Genomic DNA, 26,600 nt, shown 5'->3' with positions numbered 1-26,600 from the left:
TTCTGTTGTTGTTGGCCTCTGCTGCGCTTCGCTTCTTCTACATCGCGCACCTGATCCTTCTTCTTCACACACCTGGCAAACTTCATTCGTACCAGTACATTTCGCCGGTCTCCGCGGATTGGTTGGTTGGTTGCACAAGTTTTATTTCCATCGGAAATGGGCGTCCCCTTCCCCGCCCCGGGCACGCGTGCCGGGGAAGACGGGGAGTCGTGCGCCTGCGGATTAGATGCCGGCAGGTAGCCCTTGGCTTGCTGCGATCCAGCACCGTCCATCTGGCGGAAGAGGTCGGTCTCCGCGGATGTGGGGTGATAACAACTTTATTATTCCACCAGATAAGGAGGCCTCCTAGTCCCCGTCCCCGGCACGCAGGCCTAAGGGACGGGAGCCGGGACCTCTGCAATCAGAAGCCGGCAAAGAGGTCTTGGTTCTACGCGGCTTCTTCCGCCAGGCGGATGGCTTACCGGAGCGCCGCGTGTGACGTCATCACTTGGCTATGCGCCTCACTGCGCATGAGCGGTGTTCTTCAGCCACTGCGCCACAACGGGGAATATAATCCGTGGAGCAGCCGCTCGCTTGCGAAGGCTTGTAGTAATGGTGAGGCAAAAACGCTTAACGCGAGCGCTCGCTACGCTCGCATACAAGCCGACTCTACTCATCCTGCCGACATCGCTCGCCGTGGAGAAGCGGCACGTAGAAAAAATGAAGCTGAGAGAGCTAAACGAGTGATGGAAACTCCCGAAGAGCGATAAGAGAGACTTGCAAAGCGACGACGCAAGGCAGCGGAGAAGAAAGTGCGGTAACAACACATTAACGACTCGGTCTCATCCACGACTACTAATGGCTTTCACTTTGTGTAACCTGGCTTAGCTGAGTGAAGCCACTGACAACTTTTCGCGTTGAGGAGAGGACTGATGGGATTCTTATTGCTCGAACACGTTTTTTAGTTTTAGTAAATAGTTTTTCATAGGCCCTTAAGGCCCGGAAGCTGCACAGTGGCTATATACAAAGACACCATGCAGAAAGGCTTCGTACTAGTTTCTACCAAACTGCGGATCTTTTTGGAGATTCGAAAAAGGGAAATGTTATTCCAGAGTCACCTGTCCAACAGCAAACGGAATAATGCGGAAAAAAATGGCTGGATTCAATCGACCACTTTTTCCACCATAATGATCGAGTATAGCACGAATACGCATCTGCCGTGTACCACCTAACTTTCGCGCAGCCTGTGTTGGTCTTTGGGAATGTATTCTAGCTGGAGCAGCGCAAGCAGACCAAATTTTAACGTAAAGAGAACAACTAAAGAAATTGTAAAGCCCTTTGCAGGAATTTGGGGCACACTGTGGATCCTTCCCACCGCTAGCAAGATTTTACCTTCACGTGCGCAAGCGCTTGCTTCACTACGCATAAAATCCAGGCACCAATTCAACCAGCCAGCTGTTTTATTTGAAGAACAGACTTTGTCAGCGAAGGCTCGAGCCCCAGCGTTTCAGTACGCTATACATGGCGCCGCGGCTGGCACGTACATTTCCTGTCGCAAACCAGAACAGCAGATATGTCCCGTTTTCAGGTACTGAATATTGCAGCCGAAAGCACCGTACAGCTGGCACAAGCCGAGCGTCTAAAATTTGGTTTTACACGTCGCAGTCGGCCGAGTCAACTTGGTTGTAACATAGAGAGCTTGGTATCGCCGTTCTGTACAGTGTCTCGCAAAGTCTGGGTCACGAAAACTTAGCTATGTGTTGTCTGGACAAAGTCGTAGTCATCAGATTAGAATGAATTTTAACTACATTGTTGTACGAAATGGACTCAGAGTATAAGTACCGTGGTTAGGAAGCGAAGCGAATGACAGTTGAACGAACCGTGAATCGAGTCAATGTACAGGACCGGAGTTCAGCAAGTCGAACAACAGGCCTGTTCTCTTTTGCTATTAGATGAAAACACATTTGATCGGCCCAGTAAGTCCGATGCAGCTTAATTACTAAGAATATGGATAGCTTAGCTGCAACTCCGGCACATTTTTTTTTTTTTTTTTTTTTACTTTGCCCACACGTGGTCTGTTATTAAGACTATGAAAGACACACATACATGGCTGTACATCCTGGGTGCGTGACCAATCAGAGGCCGGAGGCGAAGACACCGAGGCACCCTAAGAGTTACTGCCATCAAAGCGGCGGCGTTTGACAAAGCGAACGATCATGTTCGCTTTGTCAAACGATCAAAAAAAAAAAAAATCGAAGGCGATCCAAGTGAGGAATGCTAAAGCGTGCGCAGCATATTGCCTCTCGTTGAATGCAGGGATAGTCGTCCGATCCGGAGTACGGAGGGCGGAGGCTTGTTTCACAATGTCGTCAAACGTAATCAATGTATTTTATCCTTTTTTCGGTGCCACCGCCACGGAAAGTGGAAAGCAGACGAATTGCCAAACATTCTCGCAATTCCCCAGCAATCTTGGTATTAACAATTGGAAGGCACCAAACTCGGCGTGGTTTTATCTTCATAAGCAAACAACCTCGTTCAGAGTGCATGTCAAAACGAGTTTGCAGAGAGTACCACCAGAATCAGCCTTCTTATTTAGTAGTCGAACTGAGTTCAAAGAGTGTACGGATATCGTTACTCGAACTGGGTTCATTTTCCGCGGGCGTGGTCCTCCCGTAGAGCCGTCAAGATCCGGCGCGACAAAAAATTACTTTGGGGGGAAGGGGCTTGCTCACCAGTGTGTCCCGCATAAAACGATGGCACGACACTAATCCTCTAATGTCAGAAAAAAAAGTGATGCAAGGTGTAATAGGGGCGTTTGTTTGTATTCTGCTGCAGAACCTCACCGAAAACGAAGCATTTCAATGAACGAATGAATTTTTTCGACATAACTCGTGTGGAGAGGAAACGAACTGACCTTAACTTAAATCTCTTTCTAGTAAAAAGATGATAAATGTAAATGAAGTATAGGACTGTGCTTTTCGATTGACCAGGTCAGAACAGTATATGTTTTAAAATGAACGCATGCGAACATCTCAATAAAGATTTTTTTTTATTATTATTGTTATTTCTCGTGAAGGTTATACGTGCATACATCCGCCGGATGAACATTGTTATTGAGAAACCCTGCATATGGCTGGCCACATATGTGTACAGAGAATGAAAAAATCTCGATGAACTCCTGCCATCTGCCGTTCAAGCAAAGTTGAGCAGAGTTGATTTTTTTTTTCTTGTCGTTTTTCAAACGACCTCTGCGCAGCGAGGAAATGGAAGATGTCAGCGACTTTACCGGGACCCCTTTGAGCCTACAAGCTACGAGCCTAGTCAATACGCCTGAAGGACACTTTAATGCAACTGGGACTGGATGCGCATACGAAAGCAAAAAAAAAAAAAAAAAAAAAAAACACAAAAAAAACAACAACAAAAAACAAAGAAAAGAGACGCCGCAGTTAAATGGACAATAAGAGACCGCCATAGAGCGCGTACTGCCGCCGTTGTAATTTGTAACCACGTCATAATTTTTCCCCAGTACAGGGAAGAGTGTGTTGCTTTTCTTCACTTTGCAGACCTCTGTTGAGGTCGAAATGTTTTTGTCACCTTCGTTTCTACAAAAATGTAATGGATTAAATTTTCAATTTTTTTTTTCATTTTTGTTCGATAAGCACATTACATTGATGCACCAGCTTGCTGTATTATCCTATTAATTTTACGCGAATAGTCTGCGCACGTCTCTTATTCAGCAAGCGCGCGTCAAGACCGAAATGGAAACCTCACAGTGTCCCGGAACGCTAACCATGAGATGTAAATTTTTGCAACTACCTTCAGAGCTGAAGTCTCAACCGAAAGTGGTGTTTTAGCAATTTTGAAGTCCTCTAGCTCTTCCATCTTTTTGTAAACATTATTTTACACTTGTGAAATCGACTGGCTTGTTGCAGCCGTATACAATGACGAGACAGCACTGACACCAAAAATAATGGATCCTCCTCCCTGGGCCTACACGGCAATAACTACGGACAAGACTACTAAACTCCGTCGTAAATCTCCAGTCAAAAGCACGATCGGGGGTGATATACGTCCCGGAACATGTGTAGCTGATACAGACGCATCTGTCATTGAAAGCCGTGGAAGAACGGCAACTACCAGCCCAACATATTCGGAGTTTTTTCATCCACCAGGAATACGTAACGCACCAAACCGACACACTTGTAATAGAGTTCTACGCTATCCGTAATGCGATAGATGCTATAAATACCACACCGTCTATATAAGAGAAGCAAATATTTGAACAAACCCTCTAAACAACTCAAAGCAGAGCATTACTCAACAGGTATACGTTCCAAATAAAAAAAAATAATGAAACGCGTTCAGATATATTGGATACAAGAAGGCGTTCATAATATTGGTGAAAAGAAAGCAGACGCTCGCCCTTACACGCCTAGCCCCAAACATAAGTGCCTTCCCACAAACCCCCCTTTTGATCCCCGCTCCTCTCACTCGATTTAAGGAAAAGAGCGCGTATCCTAATTCTCCTGAAAAATTACCACTCCATCATAACCTAACAAGATTGGAGGAAGCATCTGTTACGACCAAGCATCCGCATTTGCGCGCTCTATTGTTCGCCTGTGGGCATGGAAAAGTTTTGTGAATATGTGGTGATGGTCCATTGGCTCTAAGTGAGCCTGTTTCCAGGAATCCTGTTTTGTAAGCATGTTTTGCTTTGTGGACAACCTGCAAATGCCAAATTGGCCCTGTCAAGAGAACGTCTGGAAAAACACAAAGAAACGTCCCCCTGCGGGAAATAGCAGGAAGTGCTTTCTTTTGTTCACCCTTCCAGTCGAGAAGTACTATCCTCCAGTGATGAATGCCTCCTATCCAAAGGAGACGACAGAGTGACATGTCCGCTGACGTGCAGGACAAGAGAAGAGCATGACTCATACGGCCATTAAGTGATTTCCCGGGAATGCAGGAAAGATTTGCAATTGTCGAAAAGGGACCATGTTGGGAGCCCTATGCGGCGCCACGTGCACTCGGGTTTCTGAGAAGTAAAACCCCCAGAACCAGCCTGTGGTTTCTTTGCTGAAGAATAGAAATGTACCTCCTCTCCTCGCCGTTCCCAAGCTTTTCCCGCCAACAAGTGATCACGCCCAACGAATGAATGCCGGACCAGTCAGTGCTTCAGACCATCAGTGCAGTGATGTGTTCGATTGGATGCCGATACCTGAGGGGCGTGCCCTGGATTTGGTTGGTCAGCATCTTCAGAGAGGGGCTGGACATAGGGGGTTTTTAAGGACGCTGCAGAGCACGAAATGTCGCTCTGGGCCCTGGGTAAACGGCTCATCCAGTCGCTTCTCGCTATGAACTCTTAACGCTTGTCATTTTGCTGATGTACCCTTCTTCTTCATGTAAATATTCTTGTAAATACGTTTTCTCAAAGTGCCAGTAAACCTGCTTGTACATATTTTACCAACTTCGAAGATTCAGTCCTTCTTCAACCCGGAGTCTCTGCACGCTACCAAGTGAAGGCCGGGTCGCCATAGCCCCAGCGTCACGACAACTGGTGACCAGCGGTGGGATCTGAATCTACAAGCCACAACATCTGGTGATTGGAGGTGGATCTGAAGCTACAAGCCACAACACCTTGTGATCGGAGGTGGCATCTCAAGCAACAAGCAGGAGCAACAATCGGCCAACAAGAGGGCAGCTCGGAACATCGATCGCATGTGTGGGTGAGTGCTTGGCTTTTCTTCTGATGTGGACCAGGTTCTAGAACAGGGTTAGATTTTAGAACTGGTAAAGAGAGTGTGGAAACGCCTTTAGGTTTGGTAGTTTGCACTGTTGTTTTGGAAGTAGCCGACACTCGGAGCGATCATGGACCTACAAAAGCTGCAGAAACCGGAACTGTTGCAATTGTGTGAGGAATTGGGAATTGATACAAGTGGTTTGGCACGAAAACCTTTGATTATAAAGGCAATCACAGATTTGGGAGCCGATGATGAGGAGCTCAGTGAAGCATGGAACCTCATCGGTCAAAAAAAGGAACAGCTCAGACAGCAGAAGGAGCGGGAAAAAGAGCAGAAAGAGCGGGAAAAAGAGGAAAAGAGGCGTGAGCGTGAACTTGAGAGGGAAAAAGAGGAAAGGGAGCGCGAACGTGAGTGGGAAAAAGAGGAAAAGAAGCGTGAAAGAGAAGCAAAAAAGCTGGACCAAGAAATTGAGCTCCGGAAATTAGAACTAGAGTTGAGCAAGAGGTCGGGCAATTGTCCCCAGCTAGCGGTACCTCTTCTCAACAAGGAGGCAGATTTCAAGATGTCAAAGTACATGCAGCCATATGTGATATCAGGGGATATCGGTCTGTATCTGGCTAACTTTGAGCGAACCTGCGAAAAACTGTCCTTCCAGCGAGACACTTGGTCTCAGAGATTATTGACGGTTCTGCCCTGCGAGGCAGCGGAGGTTGTCGCGCGGCTAAGCAAGGAGGACGCGGACAACTACGAGAAGGTCAAAGCTTGCCTTCTGAGAAAGTATAGGCTTAGCGCCGAGGCGTTCAGACAACGTTTTCGGAAAGCTACTAAGTCCAGGGACGAGAGTTACCCTGAATTCCTGTACAATTTAAGAGTTAATTTGGGCGAGTGGCTAAAGAGCACAGATTCCTACAGTGATAGGGACGCTGTAGTCGAGCGAATTCTTTTGGAGCAGTTTTATAACTGCCTCCCAGAAAAAGAAAGAAATTGGTTACAGGACCGAGGCGAAATTAAGTCGGCAACTGAAGCTGCCGAACTTATTGAGGAGTATGCTTCGCGCCGACAATTCAGCAACCCAGCAGTGGATAGGCCCCGCAATCCCAAGTTCAGTGTGAAAAACCGTCAGGAAAGGCACTTTGCTAGAGTTGGAAACGAAGAAATGAAGGTTTCTTCAGGCAAATTCCCTAGAAAGGACGGCAGTGAGAAAAGTGGGGAAGTGACCAACGTGCAGAACACAAAGAATAAGCTTGAGGCTAGGAAGCCGCTCACATGTTTTAGGTGTAATGAGCAGGGTCACATTGCCGTCAACTGCCGGAAAGAAAAGATTGCTTTCTCGTATGTCAGGGACTGCGATGAAAATATGCAGCTTTTAGAACCCTACCTGCATGACCTAGTAGTCAACGGGAAGCCTTGCAAGGTACTGCGCGATTCGGCCGCAACGATGGATGTTGTCCATCCGGCGTATGTATCGCCTTCCGACTATACAGGACAGTGTGCATGGATCCGACAGGTAGTTGAGGAACAGAGTGTGTGCTTGCCGATCGCGAACGTGGTCATCGAGGGCCCTTTCGGCGAATTAACAACCGAGGCTGCCGTTTCAGGAAAGCTTCCTAAGTGCTATCCGTATTTGTTCTCCAACAAATCGGACATGCTGCTGCGAAAGAGGGGCATCCTTTTCGGAGACAGAGTTGTGCAAGCCTTAACACGTTCAAAGGCGCGAGAACTAGCTACACTGCTCATTCCAGAAAAATCCACAGCGGAGGAAACGGCAGTTAAAACAATGGTAAATGCGGAAGATAGCAGGTCAGAAAACTTTGAGAGCGAGGCATCTCAGATAAGTCAACTTGAAAGTGAGCTTGATGAGACGCGGAATGAGGACGTTCTTGAGAGTAACCTCTTGCCGCCAGTGTCTAGTAATCTCACGAGACTTTTAAGTGGAACCCGAGAGGACTTAGCTATAGAGCAAGCCAATGATCCCAATATACAGGAGATAAGGGAGCGCCACCGCGCCACTAAGACAGCAAACAATATTTCTTTCGAGATGAGAAAGGGAGTGCTGTATCGCTTATTCAAGGATAAGCGCGGAGTAGAGCGGGACCAATTAGTCGTTCCCCAAAAGTACCGCGGAGACTTACTGCGACTTTCCCATGGCAGCTCGTGGTCATGTCACCTTGGAATAAAGAAAACAAAGCAGAGGCTGTTGCAAGAATACTATTGGCCTGGATGTTTTAAGGACACGGAAAATTTTGTACGGTCATGCGACACGTGCCAGCGGGTTGGAAAGGCGCAAGATAAGTGGAAAGCTCCGATGGTGTTAGTACCAATCATTACCGAGCCGTTTCACCGGTTAGTAATAGATATAGTTGGGCCACTTCCTGTGACCGAGTCAGGGTACCGTTATATCCTCACTATGTTATGCCCAGCCACAAAGTTTCCAGAGGCTGTTCCGCTGCGCGAGGTGACGTCCGAGAGTGTAGTGGATTCGCTGCTGTCAGTGTTTGCACGAGTTGGATTCCCTTCCGAGGTACAAAGTGATCAGGGTAGCGTTTTCACGAGTGTCCTCACCACCTCATTTCTCGAGCGATGCGGCATTAAGGTAGTGCATAGCTCGATCCATCATCCGCAGAGCAACAGCGTAGAAAGATGGCACTCTGTTCTCAAACGAGTCCTGAGGGGACTGTGCTATGAAAACAAGCGCGAATGGGATACCTGCCTGCCTGCAGCGCTTTTCGCTTTGCGGTCAGTGCCGCACGAATCCACTGGATTTAGCCCAGCCGAGTTGGTGTACGGAAGGTCACTGCGCTCACCTTTGCGAATGGTGCGCGAAGCCTGGGAGGGGCGCGGAGAAGACCCAACAGTAGTAGAATTCATTCTGAACCTCTTGAATCGCTTACATAACACTAAGGAACTCGTTGAGGCCAGCATGAAGTCAGCCCAGGCTCGTTCCAAGGTGTACTATGATAAGTCAGCCCGTCAAAGGACGTTTTGTATCGGGGACCAGGTGATGTTGCTGAGAAGTTCAAGGCAGAATAAGCTCGAAGTACAGTGGGAAGGACCGGCTGAAGTCGTTGCAAAGCTTTCTAACACTAACTACGCAGTGAAAATTCCCGGTAGGCGTAAAGAAGTGCGCATTTATCATTGCAATCTTATGAAGCCTTATGTGCAGAGGGAAGCCGTGGTAAATCTAACGTTAAACCTTCCCGAGGAGATGGGGGACAACTTGATTTGCCTCAGCGGAAAAGGAAGCAACGCTCAGGAGCTTCTCAAAAAGACGGAGCAGAGAGGAGAACTAAAGAAATCCCAGCTGTCCGATCTGGGCGAGATAATAACAGAGTTTGAGGCCTGCTTCGTGGACAGGCCAGGCAGAACTGATTTGACTGAGCACGATATTGAGCTGACTTCAGACGTGCCAGTGCGATCAAGGTGCTACCGATTTTCTCCAAGGCAAAGAGAAATTCTGGATAGGGAAGTAACTCGCATGCTGGAATTGGGAGTAATAAAACCCTCGGAAAGCGATTATGCTTCGCCTATGATCTTAGTAGAAGCTCCAGGTAAAGACCCTAGGCCTGTGGTAGACTACCGAAAGCTAAATTCTCTCACCAGGGATCAAGTGTATCCTATTCCGAATATTGAGGAGAGAGTAGAACAGGTCAGTAGAGCGGCATATGTGACTACGCTGGACCTTACTCGAGGATACTGGCAAGTACCGCTCACTGAACGCGCCAGCAGATACGCGGCTTTCGTCACTCCGACGGGCAGCTACCAGCCAACAATGATGAGTTTCGGGCTCAAAAATGCTCCATTTTGTTTTTCCCGACTCATGGATAGGGTTTTAAAGGGGTGTGAAACATTCGCGGTGCCTTATTTAGACGACATTGCGGTTTTTTCCGACTCATGGGCGGACCATATGGTACATCTAAGAGCTGTACTGAGCCTTTTGCGTCAAGCTGGACTAACCGTAAAGGCCGAGAAATGTTGCCTGGCAAGGGCGACCGTGGACTACTTGGGTCACAATGTAGGTCAAGGTTTCAGGAAACCCAGCGAGATTAAGATTTCTGCGGTAGCAGACTACCCGCGGCCGAGCACGAAGACGGAAATTCGAGCATTCCTGGGTCTGACTGGGTACTACAATCACTACATCCCTAACTATTCAGCTTTGGCTAGCCCTCTGACCGACGCTCTCCGCAAGACAGAACCGACAAATGTAGTCTGGGACGAACAAAAGGAAGCCTCCTTCGTAAACCTGAAGGCTGTGCTGATTAGCCGTCCGGTATTGCGAGCTCCAGACTATGGCCGAGAATTCACGGTCCAGTGTGATGCCAGTGATCGAGGGTTAGGTGCTGTTCTCTGCCAGAGAGATGACGACGGTAATGAGCACCCCGTGCTCTACTTGAGCAGAAAACTGAGTTCTAGAGAGAGGGCTTATTGCGCGTCAGAGAAGGAATGCGCTTGCATTGTATGGGCCATTCAAAAATTGCAGTGCTATCTTGGAGGGGCCAAATTCACCGTAGAGACGGACCATTGTCCCCTGGCTTGGCTGCAAACTGCGACATCGAAGAACAGTCGCCTTCTTAGGTGGAGCTTGATTTTACAGCAGTACAATTTTGAAATAAGATACAAAAAGGGGAAGTTAAATGGGAATGCGGACGCGCTTAGCCGCTCTTTCTAAGCGGTCCGAGATGTTCCTCACCATGTATCCAAATTGATAATCAGGTTTTTTTTTTTTTTCGTGCGCTTGAATATAGATGACTATGTAAAGCAGCACGTTTGGTTTTCGAGGCATACGTGGGTCCTGAACGTCTTGAGAGTGGGCTTTTCTCGAACAACAATGGCAGTTTTCTTTTGACCTGGTCTCTTCAGACGGGAGCCGAGTGCTTGCTTCGACATGTGGTTGAGTTTCAGATAGCTCAAGCAATTTGGCCTACAACAATCAAGACAACGCGACATGCAACAGCGAGCTTCAAGCGTTCACGTGCAGGCCATTAAGTCGTCTCTTCATGCAGCAGCTGCGGCTGCTGCCCTCCGAGTCTCTTCTGGCGGGGGAGGAGGCTGTTACGACCAAGCATCCGCATTTGCGCGCTCTATTGTTCGCCTGTGGGCATGGAAAAGTTTTGTGAATATGTGGTGATGGTCCATTGGCTCTAAGTGAGCCTGTTTCCAGGAATCCTGTTTTGTAAGCATGTTTTGCTTTGTGGACAACCTGCAAATGCCAAATTGGCCCTGTCAAGAGAACGTCTGGAAAAACACAAAGAAACGTCCCCCTGCGGGAAATAGCAGGAAGTGCTTTCTTTTGTTCACCCTTCCAGTCGAGAAGTACTATCCTCCAGTGATGAATGCCTCCTATCCAAAGGAGACGACAGAGTGACATGTCCGCTGACGTGCAGGACAAGAGAAGAGCATGACTCATACGGCCATTAAGTGATTTCCCGGGAATGCAGGAAAGATTTGCAATTGTCGAAAAGGGACCATGTTGGGAGCCCTATGCGGCGCCACGTGCACTCGGGTTTCTGAGAAGTAAAACCCCCAGAACTAGCCTGTGGTTTCTTTGCTGAAGAATAGAAATGTACCTCCTCTCCTCGCCGTTCCCAAGCTTTTCCCGCCAACAAGTGATCACGCCCAACGAATGAATGCCGGACCAGTCAGTGCTTCAGACCATCAGTGCAGTGATGTGTTCGATTGGATGCCGATACCTGAGGGGCGTGCCCTGGATTTGGTTGGTCAGCATCTTCAGAGAGGGGCTGGACATAGGGGGTTTTTAAGGACGCTGCAGAGCACGAAATGTCGCTCTGGGCCCTGGGTAAACGGCTCATCCAGTCGCTTCTCGCTATGAACTCTTAACGCTTGTCATTTTGCTGATGTACCCTTCTTCTTCATGTAAATATTCTTGTAAATACGTTTTCTCAAAGTGCCAGTAAACCTGCTTGTACATATTTTACCAACTTCGAAGATTCAGTCCTTCTTCAACCCGGAGTCTCTGCACGCTACCAAGTGAAGGCCGGGTCGCCATAGCCCCAGCGTCACGACAGCATCCCTCACGAATTTAGGGCTGGGGCAGCCCTTACCCCGTCTGTGGCGTGCCGGTGGGGCTCTCGAGACGGCGCAATGCCAAGTATATGCCCTAAGCGTTCCAGGTCGGCCGCTGAGGTGTACCTTCGCCGCATTTTTCAGACGTGCCCAGGAATCCAGACCTCAAAATTCAGACGACTACCAGGGGTTGAACTTATGGTTACAAGGGAAGAATACCCGTACTTAAAGCTGGCGGACAACACTTTGCTTCGGTTTCTGGAAGGCAATAGTCACACGACTTTAAAGGGTCCATGAAAGTCAATTTTCCAGAATTATAAAACGCACACAATAAGTATCCCATTAATCATCTCTACAACGAAAACAGTTTTAGCACCAGAAACTGTTCCACTGATTGCCATACGGTTGCAAAACGCACATTAAGCAATGTCACTTAGTCCTCGCCGGCACATGCAGAAGGCGGGCACTTTGTTGCACAAAACTGAGCGAACACTCACCCTGACGGTGTACAGGCGGCCCCCGACCCTATCTCGGGCTTCGAGGACGGTCACGTCGACACCACGTTCGGACAGCAGCTTGGCGGCCGACAAGCCTGTTGAAATCAAAACGCAGGAAGCAGCAAAAATAAATAAAACCATATTCTGTGTTTGATATGCCAAACAGCATCACGGGCTATGAGGAAGGTGACAATACACGGCTCCGTTACAGCTAGGACTGCCTGCATGGCCATATTTCGTCTCAGTTTTAACGTGATGGCGTTAAAGGCCTCGTTACTCAGAAAACGCTTCACAGGCGTTATGAGCTAAAACTCCCGGGCATATGGCGTTGGCAGATGACATGGTCGAACATTGCATGGTTCGTCGATGCGGGGCATGGAGTTTGTGGCGTAACGAGAGCAAATGATACCATAACGTTGGGGGGAGCTGCCATTATACTGATGTGAGGCTGGGTACTAACCAACTTTACATGCACGACTTATGGATATCGTGTCAGGAACCCTACTAGGTCACGCAGTTACGTCCGTAATGCTTGGTTAAAGCGGGACTTTACTACTTTTATATCGGATGGTAGCTTACGACCGGTAGCTCTTGATAACGTGGTAGCATAGACTGTATGCTAGTAAGAACATGTGACGCATTAGAGGCACGAATTCTAGGACTACCGATTAAGTGAGCAAATACTATATACCGCGAATGAAAAACCACAAGGGGAGTCACACACTGGAGATATTGAGGCTATTTCGTCATTCTCTTAAAGGCGGAACTTAAATGTACCCCATATATTTTTTTCTCTCACTTAACTTTTATTTCTATATGTAAGCGATTAACTCACGCTATGTGTTTGTACTGTGTTGGGTTTTACGGCGCATAAGCAGCTGAGGCTATTATGCGCCAGAATCGCGATGTATATGATCCCACACTTTGACAGCCAAGCCGGCGAATGGTTGTTTCCGCGAAATCACACTTGCCATCAGCTCAGTGGCGACTGATGACATAGAACAAGGTAATGAAGTGGGAAAGGCATAATTGTAAATGCAGCCATAACACGCAAAGAAATGTCAACATTTCTGAAGAAAAATAAAAGAATCGTCTTAAGCTTTCACGCTTTTAAATTCAGGTCATCTTTCCCACATCATTCACGGTTTGCCAAGGTGCACGCGTGGGTCTAGCCCTTCAGAATAGCGCCTGAGTGTTCGCCTGCATGCGGTGAGAGACTTGGATCTCGGGGCAGCCATGCTCTCTAAAAGCCACCATAGCTCTCTAAAAGCCATCATAGTATCTCAGCAGATTTAGCGCTCTCGTTTCGAAGGCAACACTGGCCGAGTGTGGCGGGATCGGCTCGTACCTTACATAAGATTCTAAACTACCAGTTAGAGAAATCAAAAACGCTACTAGCTGCAGCGTATGTCCCTGTTTCTTTAAATATATATTCGAGATCACAGTAGGTAAGCGCGGCCCATAGATATCCGTCCCTTTTCTAAAGCTTACAAACATCGAAAGTATCACAAGACTGCAACGCATCCAAGATGTACTACTTGCGTAAGATCTGTGGGGACCACGACCCCAACCACGTGTGTGTTGATTGAAATTTTGCCCACAGGTCCTAGCCGTGACTGGGCTGCCCCACGCCGAGGTCAAGACAGTATTACATGACAACGAATTTGTGCTCGGTTAGAGACGCTGCTTACCGCTGAGGCCCGCTCCGATGACGAGCACCGTGGTCTTCTTGACGGCCGGGGCCTCGGGACAAACTCCTTCTCCGGACTGGTCCATGCTCGCTGGCCTCCGACGACGACCCCTGCGTTGCATGGATGGCAGCTGTGAGCTAGAAGGCGACTGCAATACGTCTACGCCGGCCGGCGCGTCCACGAGTGGCGACGGAGTCTGCGGCGAGCCACTTTCCGCGCTCATACCGGATCGATCGTGTCGCGCGTCTCTGCGTGTGCGAGGCCTTCGGAACGGGTTGAGACACCCGGTCGTTGTCGTGCGCTTCGCACTGCGTGCAACGTCGAGTGGCGCACGCTCTATAGAGCAGGATGCATGGGCGCAGCTCTCGCCTGTGAACAGCGGCTGTGCTCTGTGAGTGAGCCACATGTGCAGTGATCGGTGCGGGGGCGCGATGCAGCAGGTGGCACGATATATGTAGTTCAATCGCAGCTAGAGATTTTTCGACAAAGTTCATCGCTTTAACTTGCCTAACGACCAAATCTGCAGCAATTGTACTGACAGACGGCTATTTCATCGGTCGTCTTTTGAGCCAAGTAAAGCAACTGCGCTAATTTATTTTTTCGCAGACATAAAAGCCGCTTATCGCAGCAAGATGCTGTGTTAATCAAATCGCCGCGATCAAAGAAATCAGTGGCTCGCGGATGAGGCCAGGGGGTGACTCAGCCCCACCTGCATACCAGAGACATGCAGGAATCGAGATGTGACCTTCGAAAATCATGGCGACAAAGGACTTCTCCAAAGCCAATAGGGGCGGCCAGTTTCCTGCCACTTAATGCTCTTTGTTCGGTGAAACCACTTATGCTTCCTGAAACCGATTTTCACATGCAGAAAGGATGTCGGGGCTCTTAAACGATCCGACAACGAAAACGCACTTCGTCTGATGTCTGATATAAGCGAGCCCTACTGGAAAAAGCTCCATAACAATTTGAGTTGCGGAACCAAACAGCAGTAGATGACCGAGATAGCAGCCTCTGATAGCAAGAAAAGTGCTTTGTGCCATTTATAGAAGCAGCCAAATGCATTCATTTCCGCTTCTTAGGTTGGTTCCATACGCGACCACAATTTACTTCTGATGCATTGAAAGAAGCTCCTTCTCCTTGCTTCCAGTTCCACATGTATGACCGTCGAAGCATGCCTGTTGAGCGTCGGTTTGTTCTTTTTCAAACTTTTGCAGCCGCGGATACAGCTCGCGAAAAGAGGCCCGTCAGTCAATGGCGTAGACTGATCCTCATCACGTCGCGCGCGGTTAATCCAAGTAAAGCGTAGCAAACCTCCTTTCGTCTGCCACACAGTATACGTTGTCCCACTAGCAGGTCCAAGGAGGCTACTCACGAGAATAGCTCGACGCTATTGGCTGCAGAAGAGCCATTTGATGGGTATTTGTACCTTTGTTTCCTTGAGTTGTATCCTACTATAGTGTCGCTGACCGCCAACGCTCTCCAGGGAGTGCTGAAGTTTCTTTGGTTCCCAACTGTTTCAGCATGTCACTATCAGTGCGCCGACAACACAAGAAGGGTAATATTTCTGCATTTCCTTTGACCCCCCCCCCCCCCCCCACACACACACACACAAACACATAATTCTGAAGCCGTCCACAAACTTTGATAAATGGGGTAGTTGATGTGGCTACAAAGCAAAGGCGTGGATAAAACTGATGCCGTTGTCAGATAGGAGGAGGAGGCCGAAAGCTGCGCATCTATAGAGTCTCACATAACTCGTCGACCCATAATCATCCGTAACCACGACCAACTGATGAGTGCCCTGCCACAGACGTTAATCCATGCGTTTCTTAAAAATATCCAACAGAACTCATTTTCAATGTCCCCTCTGCATGATGCCTTACTCGCGTGCACATGTAATCGACAAAAACTCCACTCAGGCGGTATCGAGAAGTTTCACCTGGGGCAGCGTCAATTTGGATTTGCAGCTCTGAAGGACAGAGTAAAGACGAAGCGCCCTTGATTTTTTTGGTAGTTGGTGCTGGAATTCGTCTCTAAAGATTACCTACTCGCTATTTTGACTCGATGACTACGCTGATAAACAATGCTGAAGCATGGCATTTGTTTCACTGACGTAAATTTCCTTGATGTCCAGCCAAAATTTTTTCGCGTGACCACAAACGCCTTGCCAAACGCGTCGAATTGGGAAATCCACGCTCAGCGTTACAGTACTTGCATACTGCTCGATTTTTTCCACACCAGCGGCTGTTTCACACACAAAAAGTGCTCCCATAGCAATATATCCAGTTAACCGACTATCACGCACTGTGAAAATACACATAGTATAGCATAGCATATTACATGTAGCATATAGCACAGAAAAACTTTATTGAATTCAGATCAAGTTAGCGCAGCCGTATAAGTGGAAGCTTTTGCTTGGTTTCCCATCGAGTTCATTGGATGGCTTGATTTGGTTTGTGAGGTTTTTGACCCAAATCGACTTAGGCTATGAGAGACGCCCTAGTGGAGGACTCCGGAAATTTCGACCAACTGAGATTCATTAACGTGCACTGACATCGCTCAGACCGCTGCCGGTATCGGACCCTTGTCATGCAGTTTGGCCACTGAGCCACTGCCATGGGTAGCTGAAAGCACGCACATTGAAAGGCTGATTTCAAAAATTTGTTGGCGCGCTGAAATTTAGGAGATCTGAAAGTCTCGCAAATAAGCGACGCTGGACATTCGGATGATTTCAAGCAATTAAAACTTCAATTACGAAGTAGAGCAGGTTAAGCACCTGCCTGTATGGGCAGCGAATTTCATAAACAAGGTGCACAACTAGTAATTTTTTTGCTCAGACGGGGGCACAGACCGCATATGTATATAGTAATGGAAATTTATTTCGGAATTGTAGTGGTGTCGTCATATATACGAGTCCGAGTCCTGCTATTCGACAATAGGATGATTACAAGGCCGTCTTCTCTCGTACATTTCTGACGCGCTCTTCTCGCTGCTACGACGAGCAAATAAGATCCTCGCTAAACAGTGGCACAGCCAGAAAATTTTACTGTAAAATCGGTGCATATAATGAGCAATTACTCCGTGTCCGAAGCAGCTGTTAACAGGATATATGGAGTCGGTTTTATTTTGGAGGTGAAGCTCGAGCTCTAAGAAATTATGCGGTAAGGCATTATGCGGCAGTTTGTGGACAACGAGAACACACAGTCCGAAAAACAGTAAAAGTCTCTTGGTGTTCGCACAAAAGCAGAGTTAGAAATCTTTAACATTATTTCTGTGACGTCTTATAGCCCTATATAGACTGATCCGGTATTCCAATTTAGAAATAACTAAACACCATAACTCATTAGCTGAACTAGCCGGTCTTAAAATTAATCATTCTAGCTGTGTATAGCACACGAAATTTGGAAAATGAAGGGTTGACGTATATGCACCGGGCACATTCTGGAAACAAATGTCGAAACCTCGTTTGCAAGCTACCCTTAAGGAATGGTCCGGTGAAGTTTCTCATAGATCTATGTACAATATTTCTGTAACGTAAACAACAACCTACTTTACAATATTGTTAATTGACTCCATTCCATGCAATGCTGCATGTTCTCGGGATTGATTTTTGTGATGTCACGGCTATTTTTGTACACCTCATGTTTCATGTGTATGCAATAATTTATCACTGTTATTGCCACTATGTTTTTGCCTCACTGTAAGTCTTTCTCTTTCTGAAAAGCTGCATTCTGCAAATTCTCACTGTTTTGCACCATCCAGCACGTTTCACTGTATTGCTTATCAAGTATGGAGCGCTGATTCCGTCAAGAGTTTTGAAGGCTTTCGTCTGCGCTCTTAAGAATCTTTCAATGATTGAAGAAACTATTTTGATTTGTTCTGATATGACTAATATTCTTCTTGTGTTGTTCAGATAGGGCATAGGTCAACAAAGGACACCGAATGAAGAGTGAAGTGTCACAGTGAGATAACAAAAAGAAAAGCATTTCAAGACACTGTTACGCTACAATGTCTTGAAAGAAAAGAGCATTGTTGGGAAGGAGCGCGGTGTAAACAGTCTACTAAAGTTATTTCCCATTTACGAGGCACAACAGGTCATGGGATTGATTTTAACTTCATCTTTTTCTTTGTTCAAGTTTGTGTTCCATGCAGCAGTTAATCATCATTACATTGCGAAACGAACACTTGTTTTTCCATCGACTGGTCTGTTATTATTTATACAAGGGAAAAAAAAAATCAAATCCATAATCTTTATCTTGAACAGGTGCAAAATGGTACAAAAGCATAATGTACGGAGTTGGAGGGCGAAAAATAAAGACAGAAAAAAAGCGTTTCAAGCGCTTAAATCGTCAGTGTTCCTGGCCGAGAAAATCATTTTTATGCAACAAATTTCTCCCCATTGTTTCGGGAACAGTTGCAGAATGAGACACGAACAAACTTTAAACTTTATCATGCAGCCGTGTGATCGCATCCCCTTTTCCTTCACTTATCTTGCCCACTGGAGTGGGATCATACGTTTTTTAAATCAAAGAGTGCTAGCTACTAGCTGGTAACATACACACAATTTCCACGTGTTTATAAATAAGTACACAGCGTATAATAAGTATTGCGAGTCCGCGACACCAGGCGTCAGAGGACTCGCATGAGAAAGCAAGCAGTCACACAATTTTTCTCATAAAGGCAATGTATGCATGCTTTAGCGCTCCTGGTTGATGGATGGCACGAGCGTTCCCTGAATTCACGTTTACTCACTCTTATAGATGTCAGCAACAATTGGCCCTCTCTGCACAGACACGTAGTGGAAGGCTTCCTTCAGGGCGGTGACTTCGTGCTAGAGACCTCAACTGTTTGAAGATCGACTGGAATCTGAAACGTGTCTCTCACCTCAGCGCTTCCTTATCTGATAGCTGCAAGTATTTCACGCGGGCCCACAATCTTCAACCAGCCCGTAAAGAGGCCAGCTGAGACGGCTGCATATGCGCTACCGCTCTCCCCTTTCGCGACGAGCCAAAAGTGGAGCGCACGCAACGCAGCTGGAAGCGGCGGCACCAACAAAACAAAACAATAATAAACCTCGCAGTGGAAATGGTTGTTTTTCAGTCGGCGGCCAACGGCTCCCTAGCCGGCGAACAGAGCTGGATGAGGCAACCGTCCGTTGGGATTCGCCTTCCACCGGGTTGCGAGAAGTGCAGCTTTTCAGTTTCTTTTTACCCCTCTCCATAAAGAAACAATGTGAGCTGGTAGGGGCTGTACAAGAAATTTTCTCTGGCTACAGCAGCCAACGCAGCTATATCATTCCATTAATCTCCAAGTAACCTACGAGGCCTTTTTTTTTTTTACTGGAGGGAATCGAATTTGTGGCTGATATACACTGAGAGTTCAATGGGTCTTCAAGGAAAAAAGTTATGTGCTCTCAGTTTGGTTGATGCGACGGGAAAGCGAAAGAATCTTCCTTTCGCTTACTGGTCTATTCCCATTCTGATTTTATTCCAATTGTTCCCACCGCTGCTCGCTCATCAGCCCATTCTAGTTCTAATTCTATACCCATACAACATGCATATACCTTAGACCCCTTTTAAAGAGACAACGTCTCCCTTTTGTTTGTGGACAGAGGTCTCGCCGGAGAGGAGTCGGTAGTACGAACTTCAAGGGGGACGGCGGACGCAGCATTGCGTGCCAGTGATCGGATGACATCGCAGAGACAAAACCCGCTCTCTTGCCTGAACTGGGCGCGATCTTCAGTCTCACTGAGCACTACAGCCTGCGGACGACGACCATTTTCGAAGAGATTACGGTTCCTAGAAGTTGCCCTGGTCATCAGCTGCTTTATTCAGGCTTACCTGCCCTGATGCAAACTGGCCCTCACCACAGAAAACTGATGTGGGGAGGCACCGGCAACGCTTCCTGCAGTGGGCGGCTCCTGCGCGCCCTGAATTCCTACTTCTTAATACATTTTTTTCTCTATGCCCGTCTCGAAGTCATCACGTATGTCCAGCGGATTGAACCTTGCCTGATGAACTGAATTAACCTATCCAGGAGCTTGGGGACACGGACTGAACATGCACCAATACCAATTTAAGAGGTGGACAATAATACTTCAGAGTATAAGGGTCTTGATACCGTGAAGATTGTTTATATTGTGACCAGTACCAGACTTCAACAAAGAGGTGAGTCGCGTTAATTATTTCATGAACCGAAATTACCCAGCACTTTTTTTTTTTTTAATTAGACAGTTCACTGCGCTGAGAAATTTGTAGCTGACCGCCAGTACCAGCCACGAGACTTATGAGACTCACGACAGCGGTTTGATTTTCAAAAAACGCGCATCTTGTCGGAATTCCGGCTGAAGTTTCGACATGTTGAAGCGAAAATATAAATGACGCTTAGTTTAAAGTGCAGTATTTACTGTACTGAAGCGCACACAAAACTCTTCCGACTCTCTTCCGAAATCAGAATAGTCGTATTGCAAATGAATAGCTGCAGACCTCTCTTTTCAACAAAGCGCGTAATTTAAAAAAAATAACTGAATTATATTAAACTGCCACTCTGTCCACCCGCCTCCTCCCACCCTAATTCATCTCTCCCACTTCCCTTCTCTATCGTCATTCCTAGTCCCTTTAAGTGCAAAGGGGGATTTTTCTCCTCCACTGTGTCAACTGCCATGTGCGCTGCAGAAGCCGATGACAACGGCGAGAAACTGAGAAACGATCTATTAGCTAACGCTCCAAAAACGACTAATGTCGGTAATTTGTGTTACTTGAACTATAGTAGATGCCAACTTGAAAGTAAATAAATAAACATCGATAGAACTTCCTTCACAGCCTACACCGTAGCCTGTTTCATCCGTGTCTTTTGCCGAACGCTCAAAGTTCAGTACAGATCCCCTTGCAATAACGGGGGAAAAGTTGGATACAGGCCCTATAAACGGGCCCGGTCCAGACCTGGCACTGTTCCCTGCGGGGCCGGTGTGTTTGCGAACTTTTGGGTCGGCCCGATCCCGTGCAGTGATCTAGCCTTGCGAGACGGAGAGAGGCTGTGCGCGGCAAAGCGCTGGTGCGCTCGTGCCAGCATGGGCGGGAGAGTTCAGTCAACCGCGCGTAATATATTTTCTCACATTTATAATGTCGCAACATACTGTCCGCACACTGCAGGCATTCCTGCACGGCTGCGAGCATGACAAAAATAGAGAAACAAAAAAAAAAGAAAAAACTTGTCCGTATGCCACCTCACGCGCGTCATCGCCAAGTGGAAACTTTTGGATAAAAGGAAAGGTGTTACTAAATGAAATATGACGCGGGCGATTAGCAAATTCTAAATAGGCTTAGTACGTTGCACATTCTACGGGCGATAGCTTCTTACTATGCAGCCTGTAGGAAGGGGTTTATTATGAAGCAATGCAGTGACTTTCTCTCTCTCTCTCTCTCTCTTTTTCTCTTTGCTGGCGAGCACCCTTACCACGCTGTATAAGGTAAGTTAAAAAGGGTGAAAAAGAGAGAAAAAAGAATATTGAACGCAACAGTTACACCACCGTATAACGCGAAAGTCAGCGACAGATGCCCGGTACACAACTGCAATTTATAGTGAGGTAAGCAGAAGGATACGTTTCTTGCAGGATAAGATGGCAAGCCTGTGGTAATGGTGCAAGGTACGTTGTCGTGAAAACCCAGACGATCACAGACACACCTACAGAGCAGCCGCAACTAAACGCCTCCGCGCCTCTTTCGGCTTTTGCTGGCCTTCCGCGCCTCCTTAGTTTGGCCTGCGGCACGCACTGCTCGATCTTGACGCTGAAACTGTCTTGCCAAATATACTTACCGTGGAGTCATGCGTAGTCGTTTGAAGACAAAAAGGATACGCCGGCGGCGTGACGAAACTTGCAGCTCTCCCCCCGTGTTCGTGAGATGATTTACTAGTGGGAAAAATTTTGCTTGTGCGTAAAAGGTCATGTATAGTAGCCAACGGCTACAAATATCTGCTTGCGATCGCAAACTAAAATTCAAGTACAAATAAAGAGGCCTGCCCGATCCGATATGCTGAATGATCTTGTAGATGATGCTATTGGCTTTAAATGAGTTGCCTTGTTGGTGGCGTTCCATCTCGTTGGAAATCTCTGCACGTTTCGAGGTAATCTGAGGCATCGTCGGAAAGACGTGGCTTGCAATGCGCATCATGAGTATGTAGGAGATGCCCCGCAATCGGTTTGCGTGAGCAGCTTGTAAAATTTCTTCCCAGAGATGCGCTGTCAGGGCATGAACGGTGGTTTGTCATTTTCGACAGCCACCCTCGGAGGCTGAGAGAAGATTCGCATGCGTATGCGTATATATATCCGACTAACGTTGATGGCAGCACAGATCTCACCATCCTCAGCGTCGTTTTCTTCGCAGCGTCTGTCTCACTTCATCATTCATCATCCTCAACACGACCAGCGAATGCCGCTAAGTAACACTACCCCCCTCCCCCGGGAAAAAGCACAGTCCCGGTGCGTTCTACGTTAGTGAAATAGAACGTACATAATAGGGCTTTCGGAGGGTTGCGCTGTGGACGAGGACTTCGGATACACAGATTCAACTTCGTATGTGACGTCGGTCACGGGGCGCAAAACACGGTAAGGGCCTGTGTAACGGGGCAAAAGTTTTTCGCATAACCCCACTCGACGGCACGGGGAGATTCCGGAGTGGTGGACGTCACGATGGCGGCTGCTGTACCTGAATTTTTGGGAGTCTTGGGATGCAGAGAGCCTGGCACGAGCTATCCGACGGGCATCATGAGCGCGGGCGATGGCATCACTGGCGTAAGTACTGGTGGCGTCTGCCGCGGGTAGTGAGGTGTCGAAGGACAGTAACGGGTGTCGGCCAAATAACAAATAAAATGAAGGGTATCCAGCTGTAGAATGGACAGATGAGTTATAAGCGAACGTCACAAAGGGTAGATGAACGTCACAATTCCGGGGGTCGTCAGACACGTACATGGCCAGCATGTCAGTGAGTGTACGTTTTAGACGTTCCGTGAGGCCGTTGGTCTGGCAGTGATAAACGGTGGTGAATTTGTGGCGGACGGAGCACGAATGGAGAATTTCGTCAATCATTCTAGACAGGAAGCAGTGCCCATGGTCAGTTAGTAGTTCACGAGGGGCACCACGATAAAGAATCAGTTTTCTAGAAGAAAGTCAGCAACGTCTGTGGCGCAGCTGGGCGGGGGATAGCCTACTATCGAATTTTTATCTGTTGTAGGCCGTCTTTGCACCCGCCACCGTTTCGGTGGTGGACGACGGCTGTTGCGACACGCGTCTTTCTCTTGTTCTTTTTCTTTCTTTTCTATTTTCTCTTCTGACCGCACGAGACAGCGGAGGTGGCTTAATTACAGAGCCAGTATCAGGCCCATGCATTTTCATTTCCTCCTTCCTGCAGTCGCAACAACAACAACGGCGAGATATAAAACCAATGCCCACAGGTGTGGGCTGCAAGCCGCCCGGGCCAGGCTTGGCCTCACAGTTCTAAATGCCTGACCGTCACGATGAGGATGTGCCGCGGCAGCCCATCCGCATGGTGACGGTCTTCTCCTGATGCGGGTTCACCGCGCGCAATGAGGCCGGATAATGGGAGCTGAAAATGCAGCGGTAAATGATTCCTGCATTATAAATTACAGCTGATTTACATAGTTAATCCAATGCGAAGCAGGTGCATAGCACTCCTTAACCTAGCTACTGTCATCAAAAGCGCAGCGCAGCCGCTTCCTAAGCTGTCTGCACATCATCTGCAGTGGTTCTTATCTCCGAGCGGTGCGGTCAGCGGTAGGAGTCAAGGCCTAATGAGCAACGTGCACAGGGCTACGTGCACAGGGCAACGTGCGCACAAGGCCGAAGTGCTACTGACGCCAGGGGAGAGAATACAAATTTGAGGGTGTGCGAGCGACACGCGGTTACTCAGTCTGGAGTAACTGTACGCGCCACTAGCTCACTCATTGGCTGCAGATGCGAGGCCGCTCCTCCTTATTACAGTGTGCCAGGCCTTATCATTGAAGGCGCGACCATGTCGCGAGTGAGAGAGAGAGAGAGAGAGAGAGAGTAGGTGTCAGACCGCTCATTATAGCCACCATGCGAAATCGGCGATTGCGGTCAGAAGTGCTGCGCGCTAAAACGCGGTGTCTTTACTAAAGTATGGCTCCATCGGGAGATAGGGAGAGAGAAAGTAAGCGACTGGTGGCATGCTTTGCACACTGTTTTTTACACAAGGGAGAAATTATCGTTCTCTGTCTTAGGTTTTAGAAAATATGGTAATAGTTCTAATTAAAACTCACCTCGTAATTGCGGGAACAACAGAGAAGAAATGATCTGAAAACCACTGACAAAAATAAAAAATGCCAGCCTGCTTCATTTTCTTGCAGTCCTTATACATTCGAGTACAGGGCGTCTCAGACCCCTCTTAAATACTGGTGGAGGGTCTCGGCCCCCGATACCCTCCTGACTTTAATCCCTGGTGCCTGAAAAACCACCCGCCGGTCCTGGAGAGATAAGCGTCTCGCTGTTCGCCCTGCTCACTCAGTGGCTGGAGAGTGGAGATGAGGACACATGGTCGTCGTCGTCTCCGAATTGTTCAGTGACCGATTACACGTACCTGGCCAAACGGACAGGCCGTCTGCCGAAATCGCATCCCTGCCGTCCACCTCAAGTAAGGCATTGTCGGACATAGTGGATGTAGTGTGGAGGCATCCTCAGGTTTTAACCTTTCAGCTTGAAGCGGCATCACCCCTCGGCAGCTGACTCGGACTCCTCAGTGGGTCGGCCCAGCTAGGAGGATTCGTGCTTCCTCGAGTCCAACCCTTCGAAACAAATTGGCTGTTAGTGGACCAATGGCCATCCCGAGTAGAATTGCGGAAGCAACATCCGCGGCGAACGCCGCAGCGGCGGCGGCATCGCGGAGTCACCGCGCCGTGGTGGAGCTCGATGGCGACGGGTGGAGTCGGCGGTGTCCCCGACGCGCCAGCTGTGCACCGTGTGACGTCACTTCCTCCTGGCGAATGCGCAGCTGGCGCGGCGGCGGTGCCTCTGAACCTGAGTCACCCGAGCAGCGGAGGAGTCAGCGGCGGCTCCTATGCGGCTCTCCAGCTGTGCTCCGTGTGACGTCACTAGCTCCTCGCTCATGCGCAGCTTGGCATAGCTTGGCTCATCGGGGGCTCCGCGAAATGGCTCCACGACATGGAGGAAGGAAACAACTAAGGAGAGGCCCTTGCTATTCCCAATGCATCGGAGAAAGTGTGGCGGAAGTGACGCCAAAATTTAGGGTTAGACAAGCCGGGCCATTAGCAACGGCATGTTGCTAGGAAAACTCGGGCCACTAGCAACAGCGTTGCTAAGGGCCCGAGCTACGTTAGCGTCGCAGAGAAAGCAAAAGCAGAGGGTAAAGGAGGAGGAGAGACATTGCAGAGTCCAGTCGCGGCGCGGCCGAAATGCCATGCCGGCTTAAAAAAAATGACGTCAAGGCCTCTCAAGTTTTCCTTCCTCCATGCTCAACGACTAGCGTAGTCCAAGCAGCAGCGTAGTGTTGAACAAAAAGAAAAGACAACACAGTCTTTTCTTCTTTCGTGCCACTTTCAATGCGCGTTATTTTTTCCGCCTTGCATAACGACGCTTAATGTGAGTTCTGCGTAATGTTTTGAAGCAAATGAAGTGATTTATTCGCCCACTCCGCAAATTGCGAAATCCTTTTCTTGCGTCATGAATGACGGATCGGTTGAGGGGCGAAGGGTTCGGCCGCCATGTGGCTTGGCCTGGTGGGCAAAACATCCAGCTGCTGGTGGCGTGGTGCGGTGGATTCGGCTAGATTCGGTCTCGTCTGGTGACAATTCGCTGTGTTTTCCTCAATGCCGTCAAGCTTTCGCGTGGTGGAATGCGATTAATCGATCGAAGATGCCAAAACGGCATGTGTTTCTTCCGTTCGCGGACCAAATTGGGTTTTTCAGCTGTGCAAAGAGCGAAGCGACAGGCGTCATTCGCTGGAAGGCCTCGATATTGTACTTACAGTAAGCACAGTTTTTCTGGTATCTAGTGCGTTCATGTATTTCTGGGAGAACAAACAGCTTGCTTTATTGCCCTCCCGAACGAATAGCGCTTGAATGCTGACCGATCACGCTCTCAAAGGCCCGGATGGCATGCGATCAGTAGCAATTGCTTTTAGAGACTCTTGTTCGGCAATTAATTTTCTTCAGCAGGCCATTTTGAAGGAGCTAGCCCTGCCATGAGACGGCTTCCAAGGGCATGCCAGCATCATGATCGCCGTATCCTCAGACGGAAGCGTTCAAGGGCTGTCGTGTCCCAATCGAAAATTGGTATTACTGGCAGAGGTGGGCAACCTCATGAGGTCAACCTCAACCTCAAAATGACCTCAACCTCACGGAGTGAGGTGAGGTTGAGGTGAGGTCGGCAATACCTGAAATATTTTTGAGTGAGGTCAGCAAATGAGACCTCAACCTCATGCGTGAGTTTGAGGTTGAGTGAGGTCGTAACTTAGTGAGGTCGGCTTGTGAGGTCGAAATTATTGTTTCCCACAGCGATAAAATAGCCGGCAAACACCTTTCATAATGCCTGTCGTGCACACTCTTTTGGCCACCAACGCGCACGTAACTAACAGTTTGCGTCTGTGCGTTTGCGTTCGACACGAAAAAAAAGGGAGAGGGGG

The 26,600-nt window shown here is 48.2% G+C and overlaps 1 protein-coding gene across 2 annotated transcripts in view; it reads right to left on the bottom strand.

Annotated features, from left to right (window-relative positions):
- LOC146198600 (amine oxidase [flavin-containing] B-like) overlaps positions 1-18,911 on the bottom strand; it is a 54,423-nt gene extending 35,512 nt beyond the window's left edge. The window contains exons 1-3 of one of the 2 annotated variants that reach the window (XM_084594104.1): positions 18,679-18,911; positions 13,927-14,036; positions 12,236-12,330 (exon numbers count right to left, since the gene is read on the bottom strand). In XM_084594104.1, coding sequence (XP_084450230.1) covers positions 12,236-12,330; positions 13,927-14,011 — 180 coding nt within the window. In that variant the 5' untranslated portion in view covers positions 14,012-14,036; positions 18,679-18,911. Of the gene's footprint in view, positions 1-12,235; positions 12,331-13,926; positions 14,283-18,678 lie in introns of those variants that run through there. The other variant, XM_084594103.1, reaches the window with a different exon arrangement.
- Positions 18,912-26,600: the final 7,689 nt, after the last annotated feature.

This window comes from Amblyomma maculatum, chromosome 2, assembly GCF_055883805.1.
Source record: "Amblyomma maculatum isolate TAMU_Amacu chromosome 2, ASM5588380v1, whole genome shotgun sequence".
NCBI lineage: Eukaryota > Metazoa > Arthropoda > Arachnida > Ixodida > Ixodidae > Amblyomma > Amblyomma maculatum.
The sequence above is the reverse complement of the archived record's forward strand: the minus strand, read 5'-3'. Positions and strand labels throughout refer to the sequence as shown.